The 17,700-nt window shown below is 44.5% G+C and overlaps 1 protein-coding gene across 1 annotated transcript; it reads left to right on the forward strand.

The window, feature by feature from the left end:
* Nucleotides 1–1,304: 1,304 nt before the first annotated feature.
* Nucleotides 1,305–14,866, forward strand: LOC128230319 (chitinase-3-like protein 1). The gene is made up of 7 exons (XM_052942495.1): nucleotides 1,305–1,482; nucleotides 1,608–2,044; nucleotides 2,480–2,604; nucleotides 3,179–3,302; nucleotides 3,455–3,640; nucleotides 3,769–3,888; nucleotides 14,438–14,866. Exons 1-7 carry the CDS (start codon nucleotides 1,347–1,349, stop codon nucleotides 14,597–14,599), a joined length of 1,290 nt encoding a protein of 429 aa, XP_052798455.1. The 5' UTR covers nucleotides 1,305–1,346; the 3' UTR covers nucleotides 14,600–14,866.
* The last annotated feature ends 2,834 nt before the right edge of the window (nucleotides 14,867–17,700 follow it).

Consider the following 17,700-nt stretch of genomic DNA (forward strand, 5'->3'; position numbering starts at 1 on the left):
CGGTAAAGGCATTTTTATCAATAAAGCATGCCTTGTGCAAAGACACGCTTCTTAAAATCCTTAAGTGGTGGCTTAATCAGTGTATGCATATCACGTGATAAATTACGTCATATATGCTACGTCGGAAGGCAATATTTTGCTTAAAATAAAGACTTAAATCAAATATAACTTTTCGCTCACTACACCATTTTAAATGAAACAAAGGCCAGTCTATGCCGCTTAAAGAGCCCCACCTTTGTTTTATAACCGGAGTTTGATAAGGTGATTAGTTTCATTAAACACTTCGACAAACCTGTTTCTAAAACAATGTTTTGACAGTGCTCCGTCAGACGGCCGTATCGTGAAAAGATTTGTCGAAATGTTATAAGAAACTAAACTCCCAATCAAAATTTGGTAAAAAACTGAAGGCGGGGCTCCGTTAGCGGCATAGACTGCGCTATGTTTCATTTAAAATGGTAAAGAAAATGAAGTTATCATTGTTTTAAGTCTTAAATCGAAGCAACATTTTGCCTGCCGACGTAGCATTTATGACGCAATTTATCACGTGGTATACACACACTGTTGATTATAAAGCCAAGTAATAATACATTATAAAGTATGCTACGTTCCCTAATGCGTATGGTCCTATCATTATGATGAAATAAATAATCTAAATTAAAAAATCCTACCTCCAAATAAATTGATATTAGAAATATAAGAGGTGAGTAAACACATTTAAGTTTAAAAAGCTGACGGCAATTGTGTTCAATCCTTATAATGAGATGGCCACGTGCGTGCGGCCAGATTTGAAATCAATAATGCATTTTTTTTTATTGCATCGCCCAAAATATTCGTAAAACAAATGAAAATGAAAACCTGTACTGAACAATCGAAAGGCATGCATTTGAAAAAATGGTGTTTTTTTATCTTTAGAAGAATGTGACATTTTAATTCTGTCAACGTGCGTGTGCATTCCGAGGCAATATTTATTTCGAAAAGCTCTCGGAAACTATGCAAACATGAATGGTGACCAATACACCGATCAAAAGGCTTAACAATGCACTATTTTGTTTGTCACTTTAACGAACTCTTGTGTATAGCAAAAATATTGATAAGAAACTTACATAGATTGACGATCAATCGGACAAAATACTACTAGCGTTTGCACTTTTGATCACGTGACATTTTTGTTCGTCACCTGTGGTTTATATAACTATCATAATATTTAATTTGATAAGAATGCTCATCGTTCTTTGGTCTTTGTAATTATACAAAAACGTCCTTATGATGTATCAAGTGTTGTCTGATAAAGAAATGATTGATTGTATGTGTCAATACATATAGTCGATGTTGTCTTCACCACTCTAATGTACATACCAGTATACCATGCTGTAACAAACACTTCCTTATACAACCGACTTAAAATGGATACATTGTACATGTTTTTAACCTTTTCTGTTACCTTTCTTGGATGTATATATAGTTGTACCAGTGCAATACAAGGTAAGTAAGGTTTAAGTTTAAAATGGTGGTACACCTTTCTTATTTGATAATTGTTTAATTAAATGTTCTGTTTCCATGGAAACATACATCCAGACTGGTACAAAAACACCAGAATATCGCTTCAGTACCCACAATGAAGAGTTTCTGCTACTTCACTAATTGGTCGCCGAAGTACGCCAATCTCGACGCGCGGATGGACGTGCGAGATGTAAACACCAGCCTGTGTAGCCATCTCGTGTATGCGTTCGCCGATATAGACCGCCAGAACCTCACCCTCGTTAAGAGCCAGCCCGACGACGACGACGGCACGGTCTGGACCAAGCGGGGTCGCTACTTCACCTTTAACAAACTGAAGGCGGATTGCCCGGGGCTCAAGACGCTGTTGTCTGTGGGTGGGGCGTATGGTCATGGTTTTCCGCTAGTGGTGGCGAACGCAGATGCCATGCGGACGTTTGCACGGAACGCGGCCTTGTACGCGCGAGACCGTGACTTTGACGGAATTGACATCGACTGGGAATACCCCAGAAAGCTGTACAGGGAAAAGTTCCTCGACCTTATAAAGGTTTGAATAAACACGTATATAGGTGACTGTCTAACCTGTATTATTTTTTTAACCTGGCCGACGTTCATCCTTACTGTCAATCGCATGTGAGTGCAGTAGCAATGTCATTGATCTACTAAATAAGTAATAATAAGTAGAATGAAATCTCTTCCGAGTTTGGGAGGAAAAAAACTCAAGACAGACCTTCAGTTGTTTTAAAGTAACACAATATTATGCACAGTGACAGAGCGAAGAAAAAACACGTGACCACAAATCTTGAACTACCACGGTGAAAATCACACAGCAAAACGCATGTTTTGTCTTTCTTAACGTTTATCAATTTTAAAAGGGACCTAGCCCACTGTACGGCACTTGATTTTCGGCTTTTATGTGGTATATATATTGTCTGTCATTTCTGTTGTTTTTTATTTCATTGAGGATCGTTTCACTCTACAGGTGCTGCGAACGGTGTTTGAGGAGGAGGCGGCGCGCACCGCCAACCCGCGGCTGCTGCTGACAATTGCGGTTGCGGCCGGTCAGCAGACGGTAACCGAGTCGTACAACATTCCGGCAATCACGCGGTAAGGTCGCGTGGATACTGCTGAATCGATATAATCGTACATTGTAATGTCTTAATCACTGTACTCATCGCTATAGTTTTGCTTCAAATGATAAAAAATAAAGCTTCGTGAAGATAGCTTAAATATGACATTGGGCATTGGACATTCCAAATTGATTGTCGTGCTGGCACGACATATTGGACATTCCAAATTGAATGTCGTGCTGGCATGCCATTGGATATTCAAAAATGTAAGTCGTGATAGCACGACAATGGACATTGGATATTCAAAAATGAATGTCGTGCTAGCAAAACATCGTTTTTGAATGTCCAATGTTGTGCTAGCATGAAATTCTAGGCGACCAATGTCGTGCAGGTACGACTTTCATTTCTGAATGTCAGATGGCCATAATCATGCCAGCACGACATAAAACTTTGAATATTCATTGCTGTAGAGCACGCAGCTAAAATAATACAAATATACACTTAATTTTATCACAAATGTTTAGTATATAATTGTATGTAAGTTTTCTGTCCGTCTGTGAACTTGTTAACCACATTTTGTCCAGTTTGTCCACACGTTTCTCTGCCTACAGCTACGTGGACTACATACAAGTTATGGCGTACGACTTCCACGGTCCATGGAGTCACGTGACGAGCTTTTCCTCCCCGCTATACTCGCGAGCATCTAACATCCGTTTTAACCAACAAAATAACCAGGTCAGTTGTAATTCGAAAATCGAAAACTAGTGCCCCATGTCTTCGATTGGCTATTACCACTGTTTAAAAGCTGATAGGAAACAGCAAAATTAATGTTAATCATCATGTACCCTGTAGTCGACCAGTGCAAATAATTATGTCATATGTTTCAGGCATGGGCGATAGATCAGTGGATATCTGGTGGAGCCCAACGTGACAAGCTAGTGTTGGGGTTGACGGGACAGGCGTTAACTTTCACCCTAGCTGACCCCAACGACACGTGGGTCGGTGCCTCCGTGTTGGGCCCGGGAACGCCAGGTCCCTACCTTGGCGTTGAGGGGCGAGTCCCTTACTACAGGGTAGAGGCTTAACGGATTTCATTGTGCTGTATTTGTATCCGATCAAATGTGAAAGTCGTCAACAAAATATCAAAATGTTCTAGTTCGTCTATATGCTGCTTCTCAGATGTTTATTTGTGTTTTCCAAGGTTTGCGAGTTGATTCAGAACGGGGCGGTGCACCATTTTGACGAGGAACAGAAAATGGCGTATGCCGTTCTTGGGGATCAGTGGATCGGCTACCCGACACCCGACAGTATGAAGGAAAAGGTACATGTATGACTAGTGGGTCGGCTATCCCAACACCCGACAGTATGAAGGAAAAGGTACATGTATGACTAGTGGGTCGGCTATCCCAACACCCGACAGTATGAAGGAAAAGGTACATGTATGACTAGTGGGTCGGCTATCCCAACACCCGACAGTATGAAGGAAAAGGTACATGTATGACTAGTGGGTCGGCTATCCCGACACCCGACAGTATGAAGGAAAAGGTACATATAAGACCAGTGGATCGGCTATCCCGACACCCGACAGTATGAAGGAAAAGGCACATGTAAGACCAGTGGGTCGGCTATCCCGACACCCGACAGTATGAAGGAAAAGGTACATATAAGACCAGTGGATCGGCTATCCGACACCCGACAGTATGAAGGAAAAGGTACATATAAGACCAGTGGATCTGTTATCCCGACACCCGACAGTATGAAGGAAAAGGTACATATAAGACCAGTGGATCGGCTACCCGACACCCGACAGTATGAAGGAAAAGGTACATGTAAGACCAGTGGGTCGGCTATCCCGACACCCGACAGTATGAAGGAAAAGGTACATGTAAGACCAGTGGGTCGGCTATCCCGACACCCGACAGTATGAAGGAAAAGGTACATGTAAGACCAGTGGGTCGGCTATCCCGACACCCGACAGTATGAAGGAAAAGGTACATGTAAGACCAGTGGGTCGGCTATCCCGACACCCGACAGTATGAAGGAAAAGGTAAATGTAAGACCAGTGGGTCGGCTATCCCGACACCCGACAGTATGAAGGAAAAGGTACATGTAAGACCAGTGGGTCGGCTATCCCGACACCCGACAGTATGAAGGAAAAGGTACATGTAAGACCAGTGGGTCGGCTATCCCGACACCCGACAGTATGAAGGAAAAGGTACATGTAAGACCAGTGGGTCGGCTATCCCGACACCCGACAGTATGAAGGAAAAGGTACATGTAAGACCAGTGGATCGGCTACCCGACACCAGACAGTATGAAGGAAAAGGTACATGTAAGACCAGTGGGTCGGCTATCCCGACACCCGACAGTATGGAGGAAAAGGTACATGTAAGACCAGTGGGTCGGCTATCCCGACACCCGACAGTATGAAGGAAAAGGTACATGTAAGACCAGTGGGTCGGCTATCCCAACACCCGACAGTATGAAGGAAAAGGTACATGTAAGACCAGTGGGTCGGCTATCCCGACACCCGACAGTATGAAGGAAAAATACATAAAAGACCAGTGGGTCGGCTATCCCAACACCCGACAGTATGAAGGAAAAGGGGTACATGTAAGACCAGTGGGTCGGCTATCTCACCCCAACATTATGAAGGAAAAATACATAAAAGACCAGTGGGGCGGCTATCCCAACACCCGACATTATGGAGGAAAAGGTACATGTAAGACCAGTGGGTCGGACATCCCAACACCCGACAGTATGAAGGAAAAGGTACATGTAAGAACAGTGGGTCGGCTATCCCGACACCCGACAGTATGAAGGAAAAGGTACATGTAAGACCGGTGGGTCGGCTATCCCAACACCCGACAGTATGAAGGAAAAGGTACATGTAAGACCAGTGGGTCGGCTATCCCACCCCAACATTATGAAGGAAAAATACATAAAAGACCATTGGGTCGGCTATCCCAACACCCGACAGTATGAAGGAAAAGGTACATGTTAGACCAGTGGGTCGGCTATCCCATCACCCGACAGTATCAAGGAAAAGGTACATGTATAGCTAGTGGGTCGGCTATCCAAACGCCCGACAGTATGGAGGAAAAGGTACATGTAAGACCAGTGGGTCGGCCATCCCAACACCCGACAGTATGATGGTAAATGTACATGTCAGACCAGTGGGTCGGCTATCCCATCACCCGACAGTATGAAGGAAAAGTTACACGTTTGACTAGTGGGTCGGCTATCCCATCACCCGACAATATCAAGGAAAAGGTACATGTATGACTAGTGGGTCGGCTATCCCAACACCCGACAGTATGGAGGAAAAGGTACATGTAAGACCAGTGGGTCGGCTATCCCAACCTCCGACAGTATGGAGGAAAAGGTACATATAAGACCGGTGGGTCGACTATCCCAACACCCGACAGTATGGAGGAAAAGGTACTTATAAGACCAGTGGGTCGGCTATCCCAACATCCGACAGTTTGGAGGAAAAGGTACATGTATGATTAGTGGGTCGGCTATCCCAACCTCCGACAGTATGGAGGAAAAGGTACATGTAAGACCAGTGGGTCGACTATCCCAACCTCCGACAGTATGGAAGAAAAGGTATATATAAGACCAGTGGGTCGGCTATCCCAACACCCGACAGTATGGAGGAAAAGGTACATGTATGACTAGTGGGTCGGCTATCCCAACCTCCGACAGTATGGAAGAAAAGGTATATATAAGACCAGTGGGTCGGCTATCCCAACACCCGACAGTATGGAGGAAAAGGTACATGTAAGACCAGTGGGTCGACTATCCCAACCTCCGACAGTATGGAAGAAAAGGTATATATAAGACCAGTGGGTCGACTATCCCAACCTCCGACAGTATGGAGGAAAAGGTACATGTATGACTAGTGGGTCGGCTATCCCAACACCCGACAATATGGAGGAAAAGGTATATATAAGACCAGTGGGTCGGCTCCCCAACACCCGACAGTATGAAGGAAAAGGTACATGTAAGACCAGTGGGTCGGCTATCCCAACCTCCGACAGTATGGAAGAAAAGGTATATATAAGACCAGTGGGTCGGCTATCCCAACACCCGACAGTATGAAGAATAAGGTACATGTAAGACCAGTGGGTCGACTATCCCAACCTCCGACAGTATGGAGGAAAAGGTACATATAAGACCAGTGGGTCGGCCATCCCAACACCCGACAGTATGGAGGAAAAGGTACATAAAAGACCAGTGGGTCGGCTATCCCAACCCCCGACAGTATGAAGGAAAAGGTACATGTAAGACCAGCGGGTCGGCCATCCCAACCTCCGACAGTATGGAGGAAAAGGTACATGTAAGACCGGTGGGTCGGCTATCCCAACACCCGACAGTATGGAGGAAAAGGTACATGTAAGACCAGTGGGTCGGCTATCCCAACACCCGACAGTATGGGGGAAAAGGTACATGTAAGACCTGTGGGTCGGCTATCCCAACACCCGACAGTATGGAGGAAAAGGTACATGTAAGACCAGTGGGTCGGCTATCCCAACACCCGACAGTATGGAGGAAAACGTACATGTAAGACCGGTGGGTCGGCTATCCCAACACCCGACAGTATGGAGGAAAAGGTACATGTAAGACCAGTGGGTCGGCTATCCCAACACCCGACAGTATGGAGGAAAAGGTACATGTAAGACCAGTGGGTCGGCCATCCCAACCTCCGACAGTATGGAGGAAAAGGTACATGTAAGACCAGTGGGTCGGCCATCCCAACCTCCGACAGTATGGAGGAAAAGGTACATGTAAGACCAGTGGGTCGGCTATCCCAACACCCGACAGTATGGAGGAATAGGTACATGTAAGACCAGTGGGTCGGCTATCCCAACACCCGACAGTATGGAGGAAAAGGTACATGTACGACCAGTGGGTCGGCTATCCCAACCTCCGACAGTATGGAGGAAAATGTACATATAAGACCAGTGGGTCGGCTATCCCAACACCCGACAGTATGGAGGAAAAGGTACATGTAAGACCAGTGGGTCGGCTATCCCAACACCCGACAGTATGGAGGAAAAGGTACATGTAAGACCAGTGGGTCGGCCATCCCAACCTCCGACAGTATGGAGGAAAAGGTACATGTAAGACCGGTGGGTCGGCCATCCCAACCTCCGACAGTATGGAGGAAAAGGTACATGTAAGACCGGTGGGTCGGCCATCCCAACCTCCGACAGTATGGAGGAAAAGGTACATGTAAGACCGGTGGGTCGGCCATCCCAACCTCCGACAGTATGGAGGAAAAGGTACATATAAGACCGGTGGGTCGGCTATCCCTACCTCCGACAGTATGGAGGAAAAGGTACATGTAAGACCAGTGGGTCGGCTATCCCAACACCCGACAGTATGGAGGAAAAGGTACATAAAAGACCAGTGGGTCGGCCATCCCAACCTCCGACAGTATGGAGGAAAAGGTACATGTAAGACCGGTGGGTCGGCTATCCCAACCTCCGACAGTATGGAGGAAAAGGTACATGTAAGACCAGTGGGTCGGCCATCCCAACCCCCGACAGTATGGAGGAAAAGGTACATGTAAGACTAGTGGGTCGGACATCCCAACACCCGACAGTATGGAGGAAAAGGTACATGTAAGACCAGTGGGTCGGCCATTCCAACACCCGACAGTATGGAGGAAAAGGTACATATAAGACCGGTGGGTCGGCTATCCCAACCCCCGACAGTATGGAGGAAAAGGTATATATAAGACCAGTGGGTGGGTGACCCAACCCCCGACAGTATGGAGGAAAAGGTACATGTAAGACCAGTGGGTCGGCTATCCCAACCTCCGACAGTATGGAGGAAAAGGTACATATAAGACCAGTGGGTCGGCTATCCCAACCTCCGACAGTATGGAGGAAAAGGTACATATAAGACCAGTGGGTCGGCTATCCCAACCCCCGACAGTATGGAGGAAAAGGTACATGTAAGACCAGTGGGTCGGCTATCCCAACCTCCGACAGTATGGAGGAAAAGGTACATAAAAGAACAGTGGGTCGGCTATCCCAACTCTGACAGTATGGAGGAAAAGGTACATATAAGACCAGTGGGTCGGCCATCCCAACCTTCGACAGTATGAAAGGAAAGGTATATATAAGACCAGTGGGTCGGCTATCCCAACACCCGACAGTATGGAGGAAAAGGTACATGTAAGACCAATGGGTCGGCTATCCGAACCCCAGACAGTATGGAGGAAAAGGTACATAAAAGACCAGTGGGTCGGCTATCCCAACCCCCGACAGTATGGAGGAAAAGGTACATGAAAGACCGGTGGGTGGGTGACCCAACCCCCGACAGTATGGAGGAAAAGGTACATGTAAGACCAGTGGGTCGGCTATCCCAACCTCCGACAGTATAGAGGAAAAGGTACATGTAAGACCAGTGGGTCGGCTATCCCAACCTCCGACAGTATGGAGGAAAAGGTACGTGTAAGACCGGTGGGTCGGCCATCCCAACCTCCGAAAGTATGGAGGAAAAGGTACATGTAAGACCGGTGGGTCGGCCATCCCAACACCCGACAGTATGAAGGAAAAGGTACATGTAAGACCAGTGGGTCGGCCATCCCAACCTCCGACAGTATGGAGGAAAAGGTACATGTAAGACCAGTGGGTCGGCTATCCCAACCTCCGACAGTATGGAGGAAAAGGTACATGTAAGACCAGTGGGTCGGCTATCCCAACCTCCGACAGTATGAAGGAAAAGGTACATGTAAGACCAGTGGGTCGGCTATCCCAACCTCCGACAGTATGAAGGAAAAGGTACATGTAAGACCAGTGGGTCGGCTATCCCAACCTCCGACAGTATGGAGGAAAAGGTACATGTAAGACCAGTGGGTCGGCTATCCCAACCTCCGACAGTATGGAGGAAAAGGTACATGTAAGACCAGTGGGTCGGCTATCCCAACACCCGACAGTATGAAGGAAAAGGTACATGTAAGACCAGTGGGTCGGCTATCCCGACCTCCGACAGTATGAAGGAAAAGGTACATGTAAGACCAGTGGGTCGGCTATCCCGACACCCGACAGTATGGAGGAAAAGGTACATGTAAGACCAGTGGGTCGGCTATCCCAACCTCCGACAGTATGAAGGAAAAGGTACATGTAAGACCAGTGGGTCGGCTATCCCAACCTCCGACAGTATGGAGGAAAAGGTACATGTAAGACCAGTGGGTCGGCTATCCCAACACCCGACAGTATGAAGGAAAAGGTACATGTAAGACCAGTTGGTCGGCTATCCCAACACCCGACAGTATGAAGGAAAAGGTACATGTAAGACCAGTGGGTCGGCTATCCCAACACCCGACAGTATGAAGGAAAAGGTACATAAAAGACCAGTGGGTCGGCTATCCCAACACCCGACAGTATGAAGGAAAAGGTACATGTAAGACCGGTGGGTCGGCCATCCCAACCTCCGACAGTATGGAGGAAAAGGTACATGTAAGACCAGTGGGTCGGCTATCCCAACACCCGACAGTATGAAGGAAAAGGTACATGTAAGACCGGTGGGTCGGCCATCCCGAAAAGGTACATGTAAGACCAGTGGGTCGGCCATCCCAACCTCCGACAGTATGGAGGAAAAGGTACTTGTAAGACCGGTGGGTCGGCCATCCCAACCTCCGACAGTATGGAGGAAAAGGTACATGTAAGACCAGTGGGTCGGCTATCCCAACCTCCGACAGTATGGAGGAAACGGTACATATAAGACCAGTGGGTCGGCCATCCCAACACCCGACTGTATGAGGAAAAGGTACATGTAAGACCAGTGGGTCGGCCATCCCAACACCCTACAGTATGGAGGAAAAGGTACATGTAAGACCAGTGGGTCGGCCATCCCAACACCCGACAGTATGGAGGAAAAGGTACATGTAAGACCTGTGGGTCGGCTATCCCAACACCCGACAGTATGGAGGAAAAGGTACATGTAAGACCAGTGGGTCGGCCATCCCAACACCCGACAGTATGGAGGAAAAGGTACATGTAAGACCGGTGGGTCGGCCATCCCAACCTCCGACAGTATGGAGGAAAATGTACATGTAAGACCAGTGGGTCGGCTATCCCAACACCCGACAGTATGAAGGAAAAGGTACATGTAAGACCGGTGGGTCGACTCCCCATCCCAGCAGTATGAAGGAAACGGTTCTCGAAAGACCGGTGGGTCGGCTAACCTAGCCCCGACAGTATGGTACATGTAAGACCAGTGGGTCGACTTCCCATTCCCGACAGTATGAAGGAAAAGGTTCTCGAAAGACCGGTGAATCGGTTACCCCTGTACAACCTATCTGGAAAAAGTATTGAAAATAGTATTGTCAGCAAAGTCTCGCACCTGTGATGTATGTATAGAAATTAGGGATGCAAACGAATGGCAAAATTGATATTCGAATATTCGGTAATTCTTTCGAACGAATATTCGAAAGTTTGATTACCAAACTATATCTTTTGAAAGTTTTAGTAAACTGTAATAATAATAATAATAATAATAATAATAGCATCTTTATTTTAAGAAGGTAACACATTTTGACATAATTACAGAGTCAACTATAAAACATCATAATTTCAGTATGGCCTTCTAAAACAAAACATAAAGACATCTTTACACAATTCACACATGTATACATACTATTATTCAAATATCATCAAATACGATAAACAACAAGTCATATAAAGCATTAATGCATAATTAAACATGTTAATCTTTTCAATCTACATTATGGTGACAAAACATTTCTTTTCTTTTCTTCTTTCGTTTTCACATGAAAGGATGAGGTATTAAGGAGTATGATGATATACATCGATTTAACCATAAATTATTAAATGCAAGTCACCATAACCTAAAACGAAACCAAATTATTTTTCGGGCGAAGTTGGCAAGAAAGAAAACCAATATCGGTATAAACTGTATAAAGACATTTTGAGTTAACAATTCTACCGATTTAAACCGTTACATCCATAGTGCTATTAGAAGTCCATGATGATTTTACATGCTATGGTGATGGTGTTGTAATATAGCGCTTCTGGTCCAGGTTTGTTGTTGGGAGAAACAGTTTTTGATCCTAGCCCTAATTCATTCATTCACTTAAAGATATTGAAATTTTGAAAATATACATGGTTACGACCTATTGATAAAAAAGAGAAGGCACTGGACCAGGGGCTACATACCTGTATATAGAAAGTATACTATGTTTTTTTTTGTTTTTTTTTATCCCGCACATACATATTTAAATGGAAAAAATCGGGCGCAGGCAAAAAAAAAAAAAAAAAAAAAAAAAAAAAAAAAAAAAAAAAACCTATATTATTAATCATTATTATTTTTAAAAAAACAACCATAATAACCCTCTCTATATATGTACATGTACATTTAAAAAAACATGTAGGCAAAGTAATCTCAACGCACTCTCTGGTCTTGAAGAATTTCCAATAAGTAAATAGTGAGGCAATAGTCGGGCATCGACAACAAAGTGGTCAGTTCATATATATATTAGAAATATTAATACATAGAGTGGGCAAAAAGTCCTGTTCTCACAACACTTTCTTGTCAATGAACTGACCGTGAGTCTTGCCCATCCTTCAAAAAAATACCATTCTTACACGTAAATGTTTTTTAAGATACAAGACTGGAGAAATGAAACCATATCCAATATTCAGAGCTGTGGGACCTCCCTAGATGTCATTCATCGCAGGTTTCGCGGCATTTTGGGTAAAAAATTACTCCTTTGACGAATATCCCATCAACCGATGGGGGTAAAACTCCCCTTTTGGCTTCAAAATTCTGTTTAAGTCACACTTGGGGATGTGACGGGGTCAAGCCATAATGCAGCCATTATAGGGCGCGGGCAGACCTTTATAAACTCAACAACAACAAACATGTTAATCATGGCAAACACATGTATACAATTCACACATGTATACTATCATTCAAATAGCAAAAAGGATAAAAATAAATCATCATATGAAGTAGTAATGAATAATAAACCGTGGTCAACACCCGAATTTCAAGCCCTTACCGACAAACACCCAATTTAGTTTACAATAAGTGAGAAATATAATGAATATACGGTAAAGTTGGAAGGTAGTTGGTAGTTGGGGATTCGAATAATCAACTACTTACCAGTTGCCAGTTGGGTATTCAAATATTCAACTACCTGCTAGTTGCCAGTTGGGGATTCGACAAACACTGTTTTAATTCACTTTTATTCGTATATTCGCCAGTCGGATATTCGACCATTTCCAGTCGATTATTCGCGAATGTTCAACTGCAAACCAGTCAGTAGTTGGGGATTCAGATTATTTCTATATGTATGGTTTTAAAGGTCACATATGTGAAAATTAATCGCCAAATGTTTCTTTATGCATGTACACATATGTATCTTTGCGACAAACACTGTTTTAATTTACTTTTATTCGTATATTCGCCAGTCGGATATTCGTCCATTTCCAGTCGATTATTCGCGAATGTTCAACTGCAAACCAGTCAGTAGTTGGGGATTCAGATTATGTCTATATGTATGGTTTTAAAGGTCACATGTGGGAAAATTAATCGCAAAATGTTTCTTTATGCATCTACACATATGTATCTTTGCGACAAACACTGTATAAAATTACATTTTCTCGTATATTTGCCAGTCGGATATTCGACCATTTCCAGTCGATTATTCGCGAATATTCAACTGCAAACCAGTCAGTAGTTGGGGATTCAGTTTATGTCTTTATGTATGGTTTTAAAGGTCACATATGGGAAAAAAATCCCCAAATGTTTCTTTATGCATGAACACATATGTTTCTTTGCGACAAACACTGTTTTTATTTACTTTTACTTTGAACATTCGCGAATAATCGACTGGAAATGGTCGAATATCCGACTGGCGAATATACGAATAAAAGTGAATTAAAACAGTGTTTATCGAATCCCCAACTGGCAACTAGCAGGTAGTTGAATATTTGAATCCCCAACTGGCAACTGGTAAGTAGTTGATTATTCGAATCCCCAACTACCAACTACCTTCCAACTTTACCGTCATAATGATTATAACGTTTTAACAGATTGTCTAAATATATTCAGTCGGAGTTCAAGTCTCAACTAGAATGTTTATTCAAAAGGAAAATTTTATACGTTAATTTGAACGTTGCCAATTTATGGACATTTCTTACTCCTGTATGTATTTCATTCCATACGTGCATACTGTTATATGAAAAGGAATCATTGAGATAAATTGTTTTAGGCAACATATTGCAAATATGGTCCTTTTTGAAACTGATCTTAGAGTATAGTATTCATCATTTGAAAATGTTAAAAGATCTGACATGTATGTTGGTACCATATCATGTATGGTTTTATAAACAAGAACGGCAGTATGATAGTTACATCTATCTGTTAAATCTGCACTCTCACAGATTGAATGTTTTGACAAGTTTTGTATTTTTTGTCTTGGAACGAGCAAATTTTTGCGTAAATATCTGCAAACCAGTGATAAAAAACTGCTGGCAAAAGATCAGACCACAGCTTTACATATATCCGTCCAAAAATGATGTGTTATGCATTTTTCTTAAACCGTTAGTAACGGTGTCATAGAAATGTCAAAAATGTCTTCAGTTAAGAGGCATTAAATGGTAACGTTCTGTATTCCCATTATTCTTATTAATACTTATTGAATTATTTGTAATTTCCTCATTTTGAATAGTTAGCATAAATTCCAAGGACCTCATTGGAAATAAGTCCAAGGACTTTCAGTCACAGTCACTTACTCAGTCAATCAATCATCTCTATCATAAACATCGATAAAACAATAGTGCACCAGTGTAGCGTAACCCATCTCTTACCATGCACTATCTCTACAGGTGTTGTTCGCCCATAGTCGACGACTGGCGGGTACAATGTTCTGGTCGCTCGAGTATGACGACTTCCTGGGGAGCTATTGCCGCCAGGGGGAGTTTCCGCTCCTCACGGCTGTCCATGATGCCATGCAGGAAGTGGCTGCATCGCCCCAGCTGCCTATTTGACCTATCGGATAGCATACAAACAGATCATTCCATTGCAAAATGACAGGATTAAGCTTTTTAAGTGTAAAACAATACAGACGTCCGCCGTGGAAGCATAAACTGAAGCAGTGTCTTTCTTTAGATTTTTACGATTTAAAATAAAAACGTCACAGTTTTTAAGGTTTAGTACAATTTTGTTGTAATTGTTTATATATATTTTCACTGTGTCTTTGTAAAACACCTAACATGTAACAACGTATCATTTTCCATTAAATTATTATGCTGAGAGGATGCGTTGTGGCTTTTGAGTTGTCTTACTCAGGTTGGGGAAAACAACTGATTTCAAGTCCTGGCATATTAGGATACTCATCAAATAATTTGGTGATATATGACTTGTTTATATCGGCTAGACTATGTGCAGATCATTGTGTGGCGCCATTTAGCATTTCTGCACGGGCTGGTGATGATACACGCTCCAGCATTTCTACACGGGCTGGTGATGATACACCGTCCAGCAATTCTACACGGGCTGGTGATGATACACCGTCCAGAATTTCTACACGGGCCGGTGAAGATGCACCGTCCAGCATTTCTGCACGGGCTGGTGAAGATACACCGTCCAGCATCGCCCAGCATTTCTGCACAGGCTAGTGAAGATGCACCGTCCAGCTTTCCTACACGGGCCGGTGAAGATGCACCGTCCAGCATTTCTGCACGGGCTGGTGAAAAAGCACCGTCCAGCTTTTCTACACGGGCTGGTGAAGATGCACCGTCCAGCATCGTCCAGCATTTCTGCACGGGCTGGTGAAGATGCACCGTCCAGCATTTCTGCACGGGCTGGTGAAGATGCACCGTCCAGCATTTCTACATGGCCGGTGATGATACACCGTCCAGCATTTCTGCACGGGCTGGTGAAGATGCACCGTCCAGCATTTCTGCACGGGCTGGAGAAGATGCACCGTCCAGCATTTCTACATTGCCGGTGATGATACACCGTCCAGCATTTCTACATGGCCGGTGATGATACACCGTCCAGCATGTCTGCACGGGCTGGTGATGATACACCGTCTAGCATTTCTACACGGGCTGTCGATGATACGCGTTCCAGCATTTCTACACTGGCTGGTGATGATACACGGTCCAGCATTTCTAAACGGGCTGGTGATGATACACCGTCCAGCATTTCTACACGGGCCGGTGATGATACACGGTCCAGCATTTCTACACTGGCTGGTGATGATACATGGTCCAGCATTTCTACACGGGCTGGTGATGATACACCGTCCAGCATTTATACACTGGCTTGTGATGGCTGGTGATTATACACGGTCCACCATTTCTACATCTACGGCCTGTGATGGCTGGTGATTATACACGGTCCAACATTTCTACACAGGCTGGTGATTATACACCGTCCAACATTTCTACACGGGCTGGTGAAGATGCACCGTCCAGCATTTCTACATGGCCGGTGATGATACACTGTCAAGCATTTTTGCACGGGCTGGTGAAGATGCACCGTCCAGCATTTCTACATGGCTGGTGATGATACACCGTCCAGCTTTTCTACATGGCCGGTGATGATACACCGTCCAGCATATCTGCACGGGCTGGTGATGATACACCGTCCAGCATATCTGCACGGGCTGGTGATGATACACCGTCTAGCATTTCTGCACGGGCTGGTGAAGATGCACCGTCCAGCATTTCTACATGGCCGGTGATGATACACCGTCCAGCATTTCTGCACGGGCTGGTGAAGATGCACTGTCCAGCATTTCTGCACGGGCTGGTGAAGATGCACCGACCAGCATTTCTACATTGCCGGTGATGATACACCGTCCAGCATTTCTACATGGCCGGTGATGATACACCGTCCAGCATGTCTGCACGGGCTGGTGATGATACACCGTCTAGCATTTCTACACGTGCTGTCGATGATACGCGTTCCAGCATTTCTACACTGGCTGGTGATGATACACGGTCCAGCATTTCTACACGGGCTGGTGATGATACACCGTCTAGCATTTCTACACGGGCCGGTGATGATACACGATCCAGCATTTCTACACTGGCTGGTGATGATACACGGTCCAGCATTTTTACACGGGCTGGTGATGATACACCGTCCAGCATTTATACACTGGCTTGTGATAATACACGGTCCAGCATTTATACACGGGCTGTCGATGATACACGGTCCAGCATTTATACACTGGCTGGTGATTATACACGGTTCACCATTTCTACACTGGCTGGTGATTATACACCGTCCAACATTTCCACACTGGCTGGTGATGATACAAGGTCCGGCATTTCTAAACTGGCTGGTGATGATACACGGTCCGGCATTTCTACACGGGCTGGTGATTATACACCGTCCAACATTTCTACACTGGCTGGTGATTATACACCGTCCAACATTTCTACACTGGCTGGTGATTATACACCGTCCAACATTTCTACACGGGCTGTCGATGATACACGGTCCGGCATTTATACACGGGTTGGTGATGATACACCGTTCAGCATTTCTGCACAGGCTGGTGACGATACACCCTCCAGCCTTCTACACTGGCTGGTGATTATACACCGTCCAACATTTCTACACTGCCAGTCCATAGAAAGGTATATGAGGAAATAACGGCTGACAACCCTATGTGTGAACATAGCATACAAGATGATCACAAAAATGCACCATTTCGGACTAGAAATTGTAAAATTTACTGAGGCGAGGACCCCCAACACACCCACCCCCACCAACACTTTAAACCAAATAAATTTCGTTTCTGAGGGAGGGGCGCAAGTTAAAATGGTACGCCCCTAAGTTACGCCCCCTCCAACGTTGAATCCTGGATCCACCCCTGATTGTGATTAATCTATGGACATTAACGACCCAATGAATTGAGAAAAGAATGATAGGCAGAGTCGCCCCCTCAAAAGACAGCCTCATTGTTACCAGTTTAGAATGTGTCACCCATTTTATTAAACATGTTGACATTATACTTGTATTTGATTTCGTTTAGGCATTTTGACATTCGTTCAGACGCCGACCAAAAAGTAATATATGTATTCTAAAATTTAAATTATTTCATACATGGCCTATACGATATTATATAATA

Source organism: Mya arenaria, chromosome 4, assembly GCF_026914265.1.
Source record: "Mya arenaria isolate MELC-2E11 chromosome 4, ASM2691426v1".
NCBI lineage: Eukaryota > Metazoa > Mollusca > Bivalvia > Myida > Myidae > Mya > Mya arenaria.

Excerpts from the sequence above, each read along its gene's own strand:
- LOC128230319 (XM_052942495.1), top strand. The coding sequence starts at position 1,347 with ATGTACATACCAGTATACCATGCTGTAACAAACACTTCCTTATACAAC. Across the intron at positions 3,303-3,454 it reads TTAACCAACAAAATAACCAG|GCATGGGCGATAGATCAGTG; the intron begins GTCAGTTGTAAT and ends CATATGTTTCAG. Across the intron at positions 3,889-14,437 it reads CCGACAGTATGAAGGAAAAG|GTGTTGTTCGCCCATAGTCG; the intron begins GTACATGTATGA and ends CTATCTCTACAG.